The sequence below is a fragment of the Bison bison genome, unplaced genomic scaffold (genome assembly GCF_000754665.1).
Source record: "Bison bison bison isolate TAMUID 2011002044 unplaced genomic scaffold, Bison_UMD1.0 scf7180017864373, whole genome shotgun sequence".
NCBI lineage: Eukaryota > Metazoa > Chordata > Mammalia > Artiodactyla > Bovidae > Bison > Bison bison.
Window position 1 is genome coordinate 7279014 of NW_011494945.1, and position 18830 is coordinate 7297843.

Sequence of the window (18830 nt, forward strand, 5' to 3'; positions counted from 1 at the left end):
ATCAATTCTTTAGTGCTCAGCTTTCTTCACAGTCCAACTTTCACATCCATACATGACCACAGGAAAAACCATAGCCTTGACTAGACGGACCTTTGTTGGCAAAGTAATGTCTCTGCTTTTCAATATGCTATCTAGGTTGGTCATAACTTTCCTTCCAAAGAGTAAGCGTCTTTTAATTTCATGGCTGCAATCACCATCTACAGTGATTTTGGAGTGCAAAAAAATAAAGTCTGACACTGTTTCCACTGTTTCCCCATCTATTTCCCATGAAGTGATAGGACCAGATGCCATGATCTTAGTTTTCTGAATGTTGAGCCTTAAGCCAACTTTTTCACTCTCCTCTTTCACTTTCATCAAGAGGCTCTTTAGTTCCTCTTCACTTTCTGCCATAAAGGTGGTGTCATCTGCCTATCTGAGGTTATTGATATTTCTCCCGGCAATCTTGATTCCAGCTTGTGTTTCATCCAGCCCAGCGTTTCTCATGATGTACTCTGCATGTAAGTTAAATAAGGCTGACAATATACAGCCTTGACATACTCCTTTTCCTATTTGGAACCAGTCTGTTGTTCCATGTCCAGTTCTAACTGTAGCTTCCTCACCTGCATATAAGTTTCTCAAGAGGCAGGTCAGATGGTCTGGTATTCCCATCTCTTTCAGAATTTTCCACAGTTTATTGTGATCCACACAGTCAACATTAAGAATACATAAAATACTATTTTTTGGTAGTATTCAACCTTCAATTGACCACATGATGGGCTGAAAGATACAAGATTTTAACTTGCTATTTTTATCTACATTTTCTTATATTTTAATTCTTAAACAATGTCCTAATAAGCCACAAGTGCTTTTTCAGAAATGATAAATGAAGTATCAGAAACCACTTATGCAGGCAAGCTTTAAGTCTTTTCCCAAGATTCAATTAGGAATTTTTCCTTTCATTTCACTGAGTTTCTTTCATGACCCATAAAAAGCAGTTAGAAAGGCCAGTATTTTTAATATGCATATCGAATACTCAGAGAAAAACTGCAAGTGTGTCAAACACAGGAGATCACCTGGATTTAGCATGCTAAAACATTTTCAAATACAAATACCGACTGATTTTTCAAATTAAGTTAGCTATAAAACTTAGGATAAAACTAAGTCATCAGATTTATTAACATAATAAAATGAGTACAAAATTATGAATTTTTAAAAGCTTATTCATTCCCACCTAATTGGATAAGACTAGCACAATGTTTGTTTTTACCTTCCGGTGGCCTGTTGGATGTTGCCACAACGACGACCCCATTTTTGAACAGATTTTCAAAAAGCTGTTTCAGAATCATGGCATCAGCAATGTCAGTGACCTATGGACAGCAACACACTTGTTTTATTTTAATTTTACTTCTGCTCTAACAAATTTGCTAATGGCTCATCTTTTTTTTTTTTTTTTAATATGGAAGTGAATTCCAAGAGAAAAATTCTAATTATCATGAAGAAAAGAGTAGATAATTAAAAGCATGGAAGACTGTAGTCAGTTAAACTTGACTCTTCTTTTTTGCAAGCCTATCATTTCTACACAAATTATCAAATGATTCTATGTTAACTTCTTTCATAGAACTACAGGTGGAAAGCACAGATAATTGTCCTAAACATTTAGGAAATCTAACTAATTAGAACTAACATAACCAACTCCCCCCTCATACTCCCGCCTCCTACTCCCATTACAGCCTCTCTCTCCAAATAAAGAGGAGAGAGGAAAAAAGAGAAAAAAAAAAAAAAAAACACAGGCTGTTTGAGATTTCTAACACCTTTCTGGCAAAGGTCCTTGAAAAGGTGACTTTAAATGGTCATGGGACTTTAGAAATAAGGACAAGTAGCCTGTGAGACAAAATCAGCTGCTGTTGAAAATAGAATGATATGACATAGATACTATTGTGCAATTGTTGCACAAAACAATTCAACAGATGGCCCATCACAAAAATAAGCAATTTCATTGTTCTTTTTAAGTGCCTTCTATTACTGTCCATGAATAATCAAAAGGCACTGCAGTCATTTCCAGCACAGCCAGCCTCTGCTAACCTTCACAAACACAAATATTCCTTCTACAAAAAAAAACCAAAAACAAAAAAACCAACCTTATAAGAATGGTTAACACGGTGCTGAAAAAAAACAAAATAGCTTCTGACTAAAACAGAAATAAACAATGCAGATAAAACTATTTCATCTAAGTTACAGAGATAATATGACCACTGATACTTTCTAAGATTATTTTTTAATCCACAATTAACAAGCAATCTTAATGATAATTTTTTTTAAAAAGCTTTTTAAAATCACAAAGAAATACAGAAATTAGGGAGGGAAGGAAGTTGACTTCACAAATAAATATATAGTGAAGGTTGATATTAATTATTGCACCTTACCCTATGAACATAATAACATGGTTTTGGATACTCTCAGTGTAAAAATGTTTTGATCTTCCTTTAACAGCACATTTTAGGTAATCTCAATAAAACTTATTTTATATTCATAAAAATATATCACACAATATATATCACATTGTTATTTTTAAACCATGCTAAAGTACACAGAAACTAGTGACATTTTTTCAAATTAGATCAAAATACTAAAAGTGACCGACTAAATGGTTGTAACACAACTAACAACAATCTGGGTGACAGAAGTCTAAATCACTTCTCTCTTTCAGCTGATATCTCACTCAAAAGTTGATTTCCTTCCCACCTGAACAAAACCAAATCAAACCAGGATATGGGAATGTGCAGATCTTTTTTTTTTTTTTTTGCTGTCTCAGGCTTTAACTTTAAACCATTAACTAAAAAAATTTAAAAAGACCTAAAGAACTTACAAAGTGGTGATTAAAATGAAAAGGAAAGTGGTACTGATATTATTTAATTTGGAGCTTAGGATCACTGTCAAATTTTGCTTCCGCCAAAACACTCACAGAGAAGGCCCTTTTCAAATGCTTAAACACCAGTGGCATTTCTGATGAGAGGACAGAACAAGCTTGCAAATTTTAGAAGCAACTGCACTTTTAAATTGGATTCCCAATACACTGACTTTTAAAAAGAATGGTTATTAATTAAAATCACCCAATTTTAGAGAATAAAAATGATCATTTGACTATCTCACTGATTTTCTTGAAAAAAATTAGAATAGCTTTTGTGCCCTAAAGGTTCAGATAAGTGAAGGGACATTTAGCTTATAACACTGTGCAAAGGTTTAAACTGGAAGTTGAAAAAGCAAGCAATAAGGACTGGTGGTTGAATTATAATTTGTTGTTTTTGTATTACAGAATGTTTTTGCTCTAGCAGAGTAAATTAACTTGGAGAAGCGATGGCTAATTAATAAAGCAGGAGTCACTTGGTGTAGCCGGGTGCCAATGCATACTCTTTTGATCTTGTCCTTGCACTTGTTCAGCTTTGCTGGGGAACAGTAATTTTACAGTATAAGTGAACAGAAGACAATTGGCCACACATTCTTGAAGAGCGAGCTTTTTCATCACCCAGCATTTCATTACCACCAGGAACAAAAGAGAAGGCTACAGATTACCACTAAGGGTAGTCTGCTAATACAGAGTGGAGACATTTCATTAGCATTAAAGAGAAAAGATTTTTTTATGACCTAGAGTTGCTTTCCATCATGACTCGCTTAAGTAAAAAAAAGGAAAAAAAAAATCTAATGGTTAATTTACATGTGTAAGTACTTGAGTCTCAGTCATCTACTGATTGGTACAGGGCCATGTAATGAGTGACAAACATAAGCATGCATTATTAGTAATTAGTATTAGCACAAAAATAAGCACCTATTTTTTATTAGCAGTTTTTAATAGCTTTCCTGTTTTATAAAAACGGTCAAAACTATTTTTTAAATGATATTGATAGCTTATAGAGGAGAATTTTGCATGATATTCTGCTCATCAGAATTCTTTTTTTTTTTTGGACCATATTAGTAAAATATCTATCCAGTGTCCCTAAAAGAAACATGAGAAAACATTTTTTAAAAAATTCAGTCTCCTTCAGTATTCTGATATCTTCAGAATCATAAATGGCTTAATAATAAATATTAATATTCAAAGAGAATATAATGAAGACCCTAAAGAAAACTTTAAGGAAAACCTATTCTTTTATTTCAGTAATTAATAATTAAAACACATAAAAATATTCTATCTACACAAATCTCTCAAACAAGAACAATGTATTTGATAACAGGTAAAACTGAAATACTACGCTTGGTAAAACTGACCTTCTGCAAATGTAATCTGAATGCTACCAAAACATAATCTTAAAAAAGCCCTAAATTTAAGAGAAAAGAAACAATGTATTATTGTTTTTAAGCAACAATTGTTCCCATTCATCCCCCTATAAAATAAATATTATATTAATTAACACCATCTAATGGTCAATAATAATTAAAAATCAAGACCAGTAATAGGATTCAATTTTTAAAGTGAAGTGGTGATTGCAGATACACTGTCATAGAGATTAAAGTGCCTAAAAACTGCACTAGCAAATCAGCAATGTATGTACTAGGCTTACTAGGCTTAAGGATAATTTCTACATTCTATCATTAAAAGATTTTCTAAAAACCCACCTAGTTCTAGGTCTATATATTTAAACATATAATAGAAGACATATAACAAAAAGAACATACAACATAGCCTTTATTACTAGTGAATAAGAGCACTGATGATGGATTCAAGAGTTACCAGCTCTGTAACCTTGGAAAAGTAACTCAACTTCTCTGACCCTTAATTCTCTCATCAATCCAATAAAGGCAGTAACAACAACTACCTTGCAAAATCATTAGATATAGTAAATCCTCAAGAAATGTTCATTATGACTGTTACCTCTGTATGTTGAGGATAATACCATATGATTTTTATGTAACTGTTTAGAATTTTAGCTGTAGATGGAATGATACACAGCATAGCACAGTAGTTAGGAGCACAGGCACATAGAGAACACTCAGTAAACAGTAGCTAATATTATTACAGCATATACTGATAGAATAAAAGCACCCTAATAAATAAATGGTCATTGAATCCAACAGTTAGTTCACAAAAGATGGATTTAACAGTAAGCAAATATATACAAAAAAGACAAACCATATTATTAAAAGAATATAATTAAAACAATGAGATCCCATTTTTCACCTATTAGACAAAAATGCTAAGATAATTCAGAACATTGACAGGAAAAAATGCAGGTTGTTATATATGAAGGAAGTGGGCTTAGTTGGGGGAGCACTTCAATAACTTCAATAGTTATTAACTGATACTAAGATTTATTCATTCATTTGCTCGCTCATTATTATTTGTTCATTCATTTATACTCAAGCACTATTCTAGACATTTGAGATACATCAATCAGCAAAACAACCTTCGAGTTTACACTCCTGTAGAGAAATATGTATAATAAGTAGTAAACAATAAATAAGTAGATATATGTCAGAGGTAATATATGTTATGGAAAAAAAAGGGTAGGGGCTTTAGAAGTGTGGGAGTCAACTGTATTTTTAAACAGGGTATCGGCCTTGTTAAGGGTATAACTAAGCAAAGATCTGAAGAAGTAAGAGAGTATCATGATGGACATGTAGGGGAGGCCATTCCATGCAGAAAGTGCAAAGGCTTAGCTTGTTTGTTCTAAATTGTACAGACGCTGGGGTCAGAGTGCTGGTGTGCCAATACTCTGAGATATCATTTTATCTTCTTGATTTTTAGAAAAGGAAGACCAGTAGAGACCTGAACTGGCAGTTAACCCAGTTTTGATGTGCTAGAAGGAGCTTTTCTAAGACCAGTGGAAGACAGTCCACAGGATACTGAAATTAGGAAATCTAGGCTCTGCTCAATGATCAACTCTGCCCTCATTCTTGCCCTTATATTCTCGCTTTCCCTGGCTTTTCTCCAAAGTGAAAGTGAAAGTGAAGTCTCTCAGTCGCGTCCGACTCTTTGTGACCCCGTGGACTGTAACCTACCATGCTCCTCCGTCCATGGGATTCTTCAGGCAAGAATACTGGAGTGGGTTGCCATTTCCTTCTCCAGGGGATCTTCCTGACCCAGGGATTGAACCCCGGTCTCCTGCCTTGCAGGCAGACGCTTTAACCTCTGAGCCACCTCTGTTTAGCGATCTGTTTAGGCTCTGCTCAGTGATCAACTCTGCCCTCATTCTTGCCCTTATATTCTCAATTTCCCTGGCTTTTCTCCAAAAGGTATATGCAAATACTAGTCTTTTCTTGCATGCAGTGATAAGCTCCAAGGTTCAAGTTTGGTACTGCAGGAAAAACAAAAAAGCAAGACTATTAACATTTTTCATTCTAAGACATTCAGGCCAACTTTGCTCAAGAGAAGAGGGTAAACGCTACCATACTAGCATGCTACCCTAAAATACGGGAGCAAATAAAAGCAATCAAGTTGTTTTTCAGTCTCATTCTGTAGTCTTTCTGCATATTTTTTTCAGAACTCTGGTGAGAAACAAGTATTTGGTATAAAAACAACCAATACCTATGGTTCCCTAATCTATGAAGAAAATAGGATTGGAAAAAGTAGGGAGCATTCAGTGAGTCTGAAAGTAAGAGTGATAAGGTTAGAGAGGAAGCGGGGGCTGGTGGGGAGCAGGGTTGAGCAAGGGGGATGACACCATCTTGAAAAGTGAAAGTCTTAATCACTCAGCCGTGTCTGACTGAGTAGCCTGCCAGACTCCTCTGTCCATGGAATTTCCCAGGCAAGAATTCCGGAGTGGGTTGCCATTCCTTTCTCCTGCCTTATAATCCCATCTTATATTCTGCCTTAGAGTTTAAGCCCTTTTAAGTTGGGTTTTCTGTTACCTGCAGCCAAAAGCATCCTAATGTATACCTCTTCTCTTTGCTTTTCTTGGGCTTTGGTTCATCCAGGTAAACCTCCTCCCATTAGAGGTAACAGATATTAAGGAAGATAACATTTCCTCACATTACTTTACTTCTATTCACTCTATTTGTTCTAGATCACAGGAAATTTTTTTTCAATACAGAAGATAAGAGCAAGACATAAACTGAATAATTCCTTTCTCATCAAAACTCTTGGCAAGAAACAGGAGATTCAGCTAAAGGAAAGGGCTTGTTTATACTTGAGATCCCAGGATGAAATAGCACTGAAAGCACCTCCTGGGAACTGGTGCTGGAAACTGGCCTGAAATTACAGGTTGCTCTGGAGAGCTCAGCAGCTGCCTAGGGAGGACCCTGGTACTCCTTCCGCTAATGTGATTCAGCTACTTCCTAAATCTCTTTGTTCTTGGCTCATTACTAAGTGGCAACTTCCCTCTGTACCTTTTAGTTCAAATACACAAGAAAAAATGTATGACTGGCTTAAGCACTAGGCCACACCACACAAGTCCACGGGTGTTGACAAGCTTGTAGATTAGCTACTCATAGATCAGATGTCCTGACATGATCCATGTGACTGTGGTACAGATAGGGTCCTATAGAAAGGAATAAGGCTCTTTAAGACAACTGGGGTGAATGAGTAAATGAATGAATGAACCAATTCTGGATAAAGTAGGAGATGACAGACAGCTGCGTCACATTCACTTTCTCTTTGTTAGCAAGCAACATTTTATAAGCAAGGGATCTGTCTCCCTCTTGATCTCCCCTAATACATAATTTCAAAAATCTTTTCTGTTGCCTTACATTTCATTTACAATACTTGATTCATCCCGATAGATAGTTGCTTTTGTTTCCTTCTTCACAACCATGTATCAATCTTCTAAAATTTGAACTCAACAGAGAATATCCAGCAATCAGACAGGTTTCTATTAAGACCTCACTATGAGGATAGCAATATGATTTTCATGGGCCCTTTAACCTTCAGAAGACCTTTCCTCAATTAAAATATATTTAAACATATATATAAATATACATCTATATACATATAAATTACATTTTATAACTGTGTTCGTATAAACAAATATAGTACAGATACAGACAGATACAGGCTGGATTCACTATTGATATATTCATTTCTTCTCCAAATTATAAAAAAAATTATTTTCATGGGTCCCTTAAAGTATCATGGACTCTCAGTGCTGTACCTGCTGTGCCTAGTATGTAATTTGGCCCTGCTTGGCATAAATCTTCTCGGGATCTTTGCACAACCAGATTTTTATCTTCTCCTAACATTCCTAAACAGTCTTATCAATGGTCCTGCCAACTCTATTAGTTACTTCCATCATGCAGAATAACTATTTAATAGAATTAAGTGAAGTAAGGACACTTTGTAAGCCATGAATTTCTTAACAAAGTTTGGGTAATAATATACTTTAAAAATTTTAATTTCAATACCTTTAATCAAAAATTTAATGTGTTGAATACCTGATAACTGTGGCAAAAGAAGGTACTCAGAGTCATGTACCTCAAAGTTTCTTTTGTTTAAAAAGCTGACACAACACAAGTAACATACAGAAGTAGTGCTTTGTTCACATCACTGGTTTCCCTCTTTCAATAAAACTTCTGTTTCTAAGGGGAAAAAAAAATTTAACTCTGTCGATTCGATTTTGTTTAGAGATATTTTGGTTAAAACTCATAATGAGAAACCAAGAGAGATGGCGTTCAGTGATTCATGACTGACTTGTTGAAGGCCACATAACTGTTAACTCGGTGCTATTTTTAGAACTAAATAAGGCCCTCTCTTTCTGTAGTGCACTCGTGTACTCAGTGTACCTCTTCAGAGCAGCTAAGGAACATCTCTTTCCATAAGCCTTTCTTCCGAAGACCTTTGTAGTTCTATAACACAAAGGGTGAATGCGAATGCCAGGCTGTCTGAATATGACTGAAGGGAGAAAGAGGTAAAAATTCCTCCTCCCCAGATGGTTCAGTGTAACACCATTACTGGTTAAAAAAAATTCTCCTTTCTCCTCTATCATAAACTGAGACCGTTGTGAGCTGTGTGTATTGAGTTGCTGCTACTGCTACTGCTAAGTTGCTTCAGTCGTGTCCGACTCTGTGCGACCCCATAGACGGCAGCCCACCAGGCTCCCTTGTCCGTGGGATTCTCCAGGCAAGAATGCTGGAGTGGGTTGCCATTTCCTTCTCCAATGCATGGAGGTGAAAAGAGAAAGTGAAGTACCTCAGTCCTGTCCGACTCTGAGACACCCCATGGACTGCGGCCTACCGGGCTCCTCCATCCATGGGATCTTCCAGGCAAGAGTACTGGAGTGGGGTGCCATCACCTTCTCCAATTGAGTTGCTAGAGGAGACCAACTTGCCTCATTTGGGATAAAGGAATCCTGGCCATAGATCTACCCACTAACTCGCACAGAATAACAGGAAATAATGCACTACCAATTTAAATGCATAATTTCAGAGAATCTTAAAATTGGAAGAAACTTTAAAATTCAACCAGAGCAATTTCCTCACTTCATTACAAATACATTGTGAGGCTTAGATGAGATGTATGAGTCACCCAGGGCCTGCCTTGAGGTAAAGTGAAAAGTGAAAGTCACTCAGTCATGTCTGACTCTTTGAGACCCCCATGGACTATATAGTTCATGGAATTCTCCAAGCCAGAATAATGGAGTGGGTAGCCGTTCCCTTCTCCAGGCGATCTTCCCAACCTACAGATTGAACTCAGGTCTCCCACATTGCAGGCAGAATCTTTACCAGTTGAGCCACGGGTAGGCATATAACTAATGTTAGTTCCCTACTCTTGAAAGTTCTCTGGGCCTTTATTCTAGGCAATCAGACACAGGAGTTTCTGCACTCGGGTCCAGAAATATTTTTTCAGAAGTTTTGGGTGTGATGCCCTGTTTTTAAGCTTATATTCAGTACTCACGGATTTATTTTGAGCTTATATTCAGTACATATGGATTTTTCTATTTTCATTCCAATAATCAATTGCACTTATGGTAAGCATCTTAGAAAAAGCATTTCAGAACTACCAAAAAGAACAGTCAAATAAAGAGAAAATAATTCTTAACCTAGAGTATCTTGTATCATTATTATTGTTGCTGTTATTTTTACTACTACTATTTTAACACTGGGATACAGAAGGATACAGAGGACACAGAATAAGCATAAGACTTTGCTTGCCTTGATGCGATAACTGCTCTCATAAGAAATAAAGACCAAGAAATAACGTATTACCAATTTAAATGCACAATTTCAAACCCTAAAACCAAAACAAACTTTAAAATTTCAACTCAACCATTCCCTTCCTTCATCACAGATAAGTGATGAGGCTTAAATGAGATGTGTGAATCCTTTATTTTTTATATAACACTTGAAAAAAAAAACTTCAAATATCTTTAAAGATATTATTTTGTAATCATAATATTATTTCCCCTACATCATGATGTAGGGGAAATGTGAATCCATTGATTAGAATATAGGATAGGCAAGCTTCCTACAAAAGGAAGAATAGTAAACATTTTAGGCTTTGCCAGCCATATAGACTGTCTGATGCATTTTTGTTTTCTTTTTTTCTTTAATAATTTCATTTATTTATTTATTTGTTTATTTTTGGCTGTTCTGGGTCTTTTCTGCTGTGCAGGCCTTTCTCTGTGGTGAGCAGGGGCTATGCTTCATAACAGTGTGCAAACTTCTCATTGCGGTGGCTTCTCTTGTTGGGGGACACAGGCTCTAGGTGCCTGGGCTTCAGTAGCTGATAGTTGAGGTTTCCAGGCTCACAGCACAGGCTCAATAGCTGTGGGCTGAGTTGCTTCCCAGCACGTGGGATCTCCCCAGGCCAGGGACAGAACTTGCCTCTCCTGCACTGGCAGGTGGATTCTTTACCAATGAGCCAACAGGAAAGCCCTCTTTTCCTTTTTTTAAAAAATATAAAAATCTTTTTTTTTTCACTGGCCATACAAAAGTAGATGGGTCAATTTGCCCTGTGCAAGTGATGCTGTGCTGACTCAAGGACTAGATAACAAAATTAAAGTCATAAGAGATAAAGTATTAATTTATAAAAACTGATAAAATCAGGAACAGAATTGAAATACTCACACTTAACTCAGTATACCATTCTACATCTATGAAACATCTCTACCTTACCTGAAATTCATCAAAACATAAGAGACATGCTTCTTCACTAATTTCTTCAGCTATAGGAGCTATTGGATCATATGATTTAGCCATGAATCCTGGTTTCCTCTTTGGCAAACTCTGTTTAAGGCGGTGTATTCCTTAAATGGATGAAATTAAACACAAATCAAATATTGTACTAAAAGTACATTTTAGACACCTAAGTACACACTTTTTAAACCTCTAAATGAAACAGCGTGAATATACAAATGAAGTTTAAATTTCACATATAAGCAAATATGATTATTGAGGCTGGTTGCAATTTCTCTACCTCAAAATAAGTTGTTCACATATTACTACATCCCCATGGTTGTAAGGACACTCTGTGATCATTCCATCTCCACTCTTCAGCCACTTTGGAGATGACAAAGTGACAGAACAGATGATTAGATGGTGGCTGATGGATCAACAGATGGATCTTAGCCCTGAGGACTTCAGGGATGCAGGCACAGGAGGTCAACCTGCCCTCTATGTCTGGCACGTCTAATCAGGATGTTCCCTTACTTCCAGCCAGGCCCACTTCATTCACTATATGTTACTAAACACTGAAAGTATTTGAAGAAAAGTATAATATTCCTGCCCTGAGGAGGTTACAGTATGGCTGGTAAACAAATAATGCAAAGATGAAATAATGTAAGACCACTGACAAAGCAATAAAGCATACATACAAGAACAAACTGAATGCCCGCATGCTAAGGTGACATGGAGGAAAGGGCCTAATCAAGAATACCCTGGTGAGACAGGTGAGGCTTTAACATTTCTTACTAATCCTTAGTAGAGGAAATGTCTGGCCTTCACAGAGTAACCTCTGTTCTCTGATTTGGAAGGAATGAATTTGTCTCTAGGACCAACTCTGGACACATCACTAATTATTTCAATATAGCACAAAACAAATGAAACTAAATAAAATCTTACTTTTAGCAAAAATCTAATTTTTTAGATTAAGAACTTTAAAATGAGGAAAATTACTTTGCTGTGTTTGGCCACTTAAAAATCACTTCTTTCAGATCATTAACTTACTCTGGTGAACGTCTAGCATGAAACCGTGAAAATGAACACGTTTTTTCCTCTTCATTTCCACATAAGCATAAAACATGTCCATCACCATTGTTTTCCCTGTACCTTAAAAAAAAAAAATACTATTAAACAGTATGTACTGATTGCTCTAGCGATTGTTCATTAGCTTTGGGATAATGAACCCACACTCTGCTACTGGAAAACTTAACACTATGTTACTTTTTTTTTTAAAGGAGTGTTTATTTCTTATGTTAAACTACCTAAAAATAAAATGTTGATATTATTCTTTTTTGTTAAAATCTGTTTTAGGAAATACATCTAGTTAGCACTCTGGGGACTATTTCCTCCAGAGAACTATGTTCATAACTGGCAAGATTTACAGATTATTTATCAGTCAGTATCTCTTCTGAAAGGCACCAGTATAAATAAAATAATTATTTTATTTAAAATAATAATAAATAAAATAAGTAATGGCCCTTACTTAGCATGAGAAAAAGTGTCAGTCACTCAGTCATTTCTGACTCTTTTCGACCCTGTGGACTGTAGCCCACCAGGCTCCTCTGTCCATGGAATTCTCCAGGCAAGAATATTGGAGTGGGTAGCCCTTCCCTTCTCCAGGGTAAGTTCCAGACCCGAGGATCAAACCTGGGTTCCCACATCCTAGGCAGATTCTTTACCATCTGAGCCACCAGGGAAGCCTGTGGAACTGTCTCAGGCACTATGGAAAATTCACCAGTAAAAAATAAGAAAATATAGACTAGCATCTAACATAAAAACTGCAAATAAATAATAGCTGTAGATTAGAGCTGGATAATTGACAATTATAATACTTTTTTTAAAAGCTGAAAATATAGGCTTTTGAAAGAAATTCAGATACAGATACAGTTAAATTCAGATACAGTTAACCTTTATAATTAAATTATCCAACTTTAATAATTTTAAAGTTAAATAAATACACACACTCTGAAACTTTTAATCACTATGATCACATTAGCAATCAAAGAATCAACAGCCTGAGCATTTAATAAGGCATGCACCAGAAGCCTATTCCCTCACAGAAAGCCCAGAGCTTTGAGGACACTGGAAGTGATCAAGTTCATTTCACACCCAGCATTCCCCAGCAGGCAGGCCAGGGAATGCTGGTCTTGTCTCTCATCCTCATGGCTTCCTGTACTATCCCTTGTACACTGTTGGTGGGAATGTAAATTGGTGCAGTAGCTATGGAAAACAGTATGGAGATAGCTTTAAAAACTAAAAATAGAACTACCATATGATCCAGCAATTCTACTATTGGGCATATATCTGGAAAGAATGAAAACACCAACTTTAAAAGATGCATGCATCCCAATGTTCACAGCAGCACTATTTACAGCAGCCAAAATGTGGAAGCAACCCAACTGCCCATCAGCAGACAACTGGATTAAGAAGATGAGCCCTATGTCACTCCAGATTTTAGCTTGCAGGCACTTTTCAGATTGCTGCACAGAAAGAGGTAAAATACCCAGGTCTAACTGAGTTGGGCTAAGAGATCAGGATTGTGGGAGTCCAAAAATGCAGGTGAAATTTGTGAGGCAAAGTGCCAGAGAGGAGGCAGTTCTATAATGAAAGGGCCCCAGAAACCAACACGTGGGCACTCTTGAGTCTTTCACTGAGTAACAGCTGTTCACGTGTAAGGTGATACCTCATAACGTGAGCCAAAGAAAGCTGTGAGATGAGCCATTTCCAGAGATAGTGATACATACAACGACTTGAATGATGGTCCACTGAATTATGCTGAGTAAAAAAAAGAAAGCCAATCTTAAAAAGTTACAAGCTTTCTTATTTATATAACATTCTTGAAATGACAGAATTTTAGAAATGGAGAACAGATTAGTGGTTGCCAGGATGTAGAAATGGAGGGTGAATAGGTATGGTTATAAAATGATGGGCAATACAAGGAATTCTTGTGGTAATACAATTGTTCAGTACCTTGACTAAAGCAGTGGATATATGAACCTACATAGGTGAGAAACTGTATAGAAATAAATATACACACCTAAGTGAGTACAGCACAGCTGATGTGGAACTCCCAGTGCATTCCTTGCACTATGCCATTTTATATAAGGGACATGAATATTTCCAAATTTTTATATCCTCGAGGACTACTGAAACCAATACCCTGTGGATACCTAGGGATGACTATATAATTAAAACTGGAGAAATCTGAATAGGATCAGTGAATTGAATCAATGTCAATATCCTGGTTTTGATATTTATACTACACTTTTGCAAAATGTTGCCTTAGTGGGGAAATGAGTAAAGTGCATAGAGATTTCTCTGCATTACTTCTTATAACTCCATCTGAATCTATAATTACCTCAATGAAGTTTTCAATTAAAAAAAAAATACTTCAAATGAATCAAGCTGGCAAGTAACTTATTTAACTACCTGTCACAATAAAATTCAACATATAAAAATTAGATAATCCTGGAACCCTCCTATACTGTTCAGTTCAGTTCAGTTCAGTTGCTCAGTCGTCCAACATTTTGCGACCCCATGGACTGCAGTACCTCAGGCCTCCATGTCCATCACCAACTCCCAGAGTTTACCCAAACTCACGTCCATTGAGTCAGTGATGCCATCCAACCATCTCATCCTCTGTCATCCCCTTCTCCTCCTACCTTCAATCTTTCCAGGCATCAGGGTCTTTTCAAATGAGTCAGCTCTTTGCATCAGGTGGCCAAAGTATTGGAGTTTTCAGCTTTAACATCAGTAGTTCCAATGAACACTCAGGACTGATCTCCTTTAGGATGGACTGGTTGGATCTCCTGCAGTCCAAGGGACTCTCAAGAATCTTCTCTAACACCACAGTTCAAAAGCATCAATTCTTCAGCACTCAGCTTTCTTTATAGTCCAACTCTCACATCCATATATATTTATATTAAACTGAGATAATGAATGGAAACTAAACTTATTGCTGTAAGTTTGAAATAAGTTTAGTTTTGCAATACATTCACTGTGTTGTTCAACTTAAGCTTACGTATGTCACATACGAATCATAATGTTATATATGAAGTACGTCTCAATAAAATTAGAAAAACATGTCAATTTAAAAAAAAATTAGATAATCCTGGAATCCCCCTATACTGTTGGTGGGAATGTAAAGTAGTACAGCCACTATGGAGAACAGTATGGAGGTTCCTTAAGAAACTAAAAATAGAATTACCATATGACCCAAAAATCCTACTACTGGGCATATACCCAAAGAAAACAATAATTCAAAAAGATATATGGGGACTTCACTGGTGGTCCAGTGGCTACGACTCCCTGCTCCCAACGCAGGGGTCCTTGGTTCACTCCCTGGCCAGGGAACTAGATCCCACATGTGACAACTAAAGGTTCAGCAGGCTGCAACCCAAATCTGGTGCAGCCAAATAATAAATAAAATATATTTTTAAAAAAAAAGAGAGAGATGCACCCCAATGTTCACTGCAGCACTATTTACAATAGCCAGGACATGGAAGCAACCCAAACGTCCATAAACAGAGTAATGGATAAAGAAGATGTGATACATATATACAATGGAATAATATTCAACAATGAAAAAGAACAAAATAATGCCTTTTGCAGCAACTTGGAGGGCCTTAGAGATTATCACACTGAGTGAAGTAAGTCAAACAACAGAAAGACAAATATCATTTGATATTGCTTACATGTGGAATCTTAAAAAAAGGGAATAAGTGAACTTATTTCCAAAACAGAAGTAGAGTCAAAGATATAGAAAACAAACTTAGAGTTACCAGAGGATAAGGAGAGGGGAGGGATAAATTGGGAGACTGGCACTGACATATATATACTGTGCATGTGTACTAAGTTGCCTCAGTCATGTCTGACTCTTTGAAACCCTATGGACTGTATAGCCTACCAGGCTCCTCTACCATGGGATTCTCCAGGCAAGAATACTGAAGTGGGCTGCCATGCCCTCCTCCAGGGGATCTTCCCAACCCAGGGATCGAACCGAGGTCTCCCACATTACACGCGGATTCTTTACCATCTGAGCCACCAGGGAAGCCCATATATATACTATTATATGTAAAACAGAAAACAATTAGAACCTGCTGTATAGCATAGGGAACCCTACTCAGTACCCTGTAATGGCCTATATGGGAAAAGAATCTAAAAAGGAGCGGATGTATATATATATATATATATATAAAAACTGATTCCCTCCACTGTACAGCAGAAAGTATCACAACATTGTAAATCAACTACATTCCTGTTAAAAACTTTTAAGGATTATATAATTCTCACAATGTTTGAAAAAATTTTTGAAAAAATTCAACACAAATTCACAGTAAAAACTCTTAGCAAACTAAAAAAAAGAAGCAAACTTCCTTGACCTCATAATGGACAAATACCAAAAAACCTACAGTGAAAAGATACTCAATAACATTTCAAAAATGCAAATTAAAACTACAATGAGCTATGACTTCATATCCATTACGATGGATATTATGAAAACAACAAACAAAAACAGGTTGATAAGGATGCGGAAAAATGGGAAAACTTGTACATCACTGGTGGGAATGTAAAATGGTGCTGTTGCTATGGAAAACAGTATGGCAGTTCCTCAAAAAATTAATCATAAAATGATCAGGTGATCTAGCAGTTCTACTTCTGGATATATACAAGACACCTGAAAGTTGGGATTCAAACAATATCTGTACATCAATGTTTACAGCAGCATTATTCACTAGTCAAAAGATGGGAATAACCCAAACATCCATCAGTAGATGAATGAATAAACAAAATTGGTATAAACAATATGACAGAATATTATTTAGCCTTAAAAAAAGCATGAAATTCTGACACACACTACAACATGGATGAATCTTGAAGACACTATGCTAGATGAAATGACTCAGAAACAAAAGAATAAGTAAGCATTATACGATCCCACTTACATGAGATACCTAAAGTAGCAGTGAGTGATCCAAGATTACTGCAGATGGTGACTGCAGCCATGAAATTAAAAGACTCTTGCTCCTTAGAAGAGACGCTATGACCAACCTAGACAGCATATTAAAAGGCAGAGGACATTACTTTGCCAACAAAGGTCCATATAGTCAAAGCTATGGTTTTTCAGCAGTCATGTATGGATATGAGAGTTGGACCATAAAGAAAGCTGAGCGCCAAAGAATTGATGCTTTTCAACTGACGTGTTGGAGAAGACTCTTAAGACTCCCTTGGACTGCAAGGAGATCCAACCAGTCCAACCTAAAGGAAATCAGTCCTAAATATTGACTGGAAGAACTGATGCTGAAGCTGAAACTCCAAATCTTTGGCCATCTGATGCAAAGAACTGACTTACTGGAAAAGACCCTGATGCTGGGAAGATTGAAGGCAGGAGGAGATGGGGATGACAGAGGATGAGATAGTTGGATGGCATCACAGACTCGACGGACATGGGTTTGAGCAAGCTCCAGGAGTTGGTAATGGACAGGGAGGCCTGGTGTACCGCAGTCCATGGCGGTCACAGGGAGTCGGACACAACTGAACAACTGAACTGAAAGTAGTCAAATTCCTAGAGACAGAAGTAGAATGTTGGTTGCCAGGGACTGGGAGGGAGGGGTATTATTGTCTAATAGGTACAGAGTTTCAGTTTGGGAAGATGAAAATGTTTGGAGACAAACAGAGGTGATGTCTGCACAACAATTTCAATGTACTTAAAATGCCTTTGAACCATACAGTTAAAAAGGTTAAAATAGTAAATTTTATATTATATATATGTTGCCACGACAACAACAACAACAAAAAACTAATACATTAACACACACACAGACACACAAACACACATACCCTATAGTCAACATCATACTCACTAGAAAAGACTGAACATTTCTCCCCAAAATTTGACACAAGGACACCCACTCTCATGACTTCTATTCAACACCGTATGGCATCCTAGCTAATGAAATGAGGCAAGAAAAAGAACTACTGAACAGAAGGCATAGACATTGTAAAGGAAAAAAGTAAATTCTTTTATTTACAGACATGATTGGAAACACAAAAAAATTTTGAAGAAGCTACCAAATAACCACTAGAGTTAATACTGAGTTTAGCAAAGTCATCAAAAAATCAATTGATTCTACATATTAGCAGTGATCAACTGGAAATTTAAATGTTAACATACAATACCATTTGCTAAAGCTTTTGTCTGTGTGGATCACAACAAACTGGAAAATTCAAGAGATGGGAATACCAAACTACCTTACCTGCTTCCTGAGAAACCTGTATGCAGGTCAAAAAGCAACAGTTAGAACCAGACATGGAACAACAGACTGGTTCCAAATAGGGAAAGGAGTACGTCAAGGCTGTATATTGTCACCCTGCTTATTTAACTTCTATGCAGAGTACATCATGTGAAATGCCAGGCTGGATGAAACACAAGCTGGAATCAAGATTGCCGGGAGAAGTATCAATAACCTCAGATTATGCAGATGATACCACCCTTATGGCAGAAAGTGAAGAACTAAAGAGCCTTCTGATGAAGGTGAAAGAGGAGAGTGAAAAAGCTGGCTTAAAACTCAATATTCAAAAAACGAAGATCATGGCATCTGGTCCCATCACTTCATGGCAAATGAGAGGGGATAAAGTGGAAACAGTGACAGATTTTATTCTCTTAGGCTCCAAAATCACTGTGGATGGTGACTACAGCCATGAAATTAAAAGACGCTTGTTCCTTGGAAGAAAAGCTATGATAAACCTAGACAGCATATTAAAAA

At 36.7% G+C, this 18830-nt stretch overlaps 1 protein-coding gene across 8 annotated transcripts in view; it reads right to left on the reverse strand.

The window, feature by feature from the left end:
- Positions 1–18830, reverse strand: part of LACE1 (lactation elevated 1) — a 201090-nt gene that overhangs the window by 131186 nt on the left and 51074 nt on the right. For all 8 annotated transcript variants that reach the window (XR_826767.1, XR_826768.1, XR_826770.1 and 5 more), the window contains exons 4-6: positions 12070–12171; positions 11020–11150; positions 1247–1346 (exon numbers count right to left, since the gene is read on the reverse strand). Coding sequence is in view for 3 of the 8 variants with exons in the window: in XM_010856641.1 (XP_010854943.1) it covers positions 1247–1346; positions 11020–11150; positions 12070–12171 (333 nt within the window). In the remaining 5 variants the exon portion in view is untranslated. The remainder of the gene's footprint in view (positions 1–1246; positions 1347–11019; positions 11151–12069; positions 12172–18830) is intronic.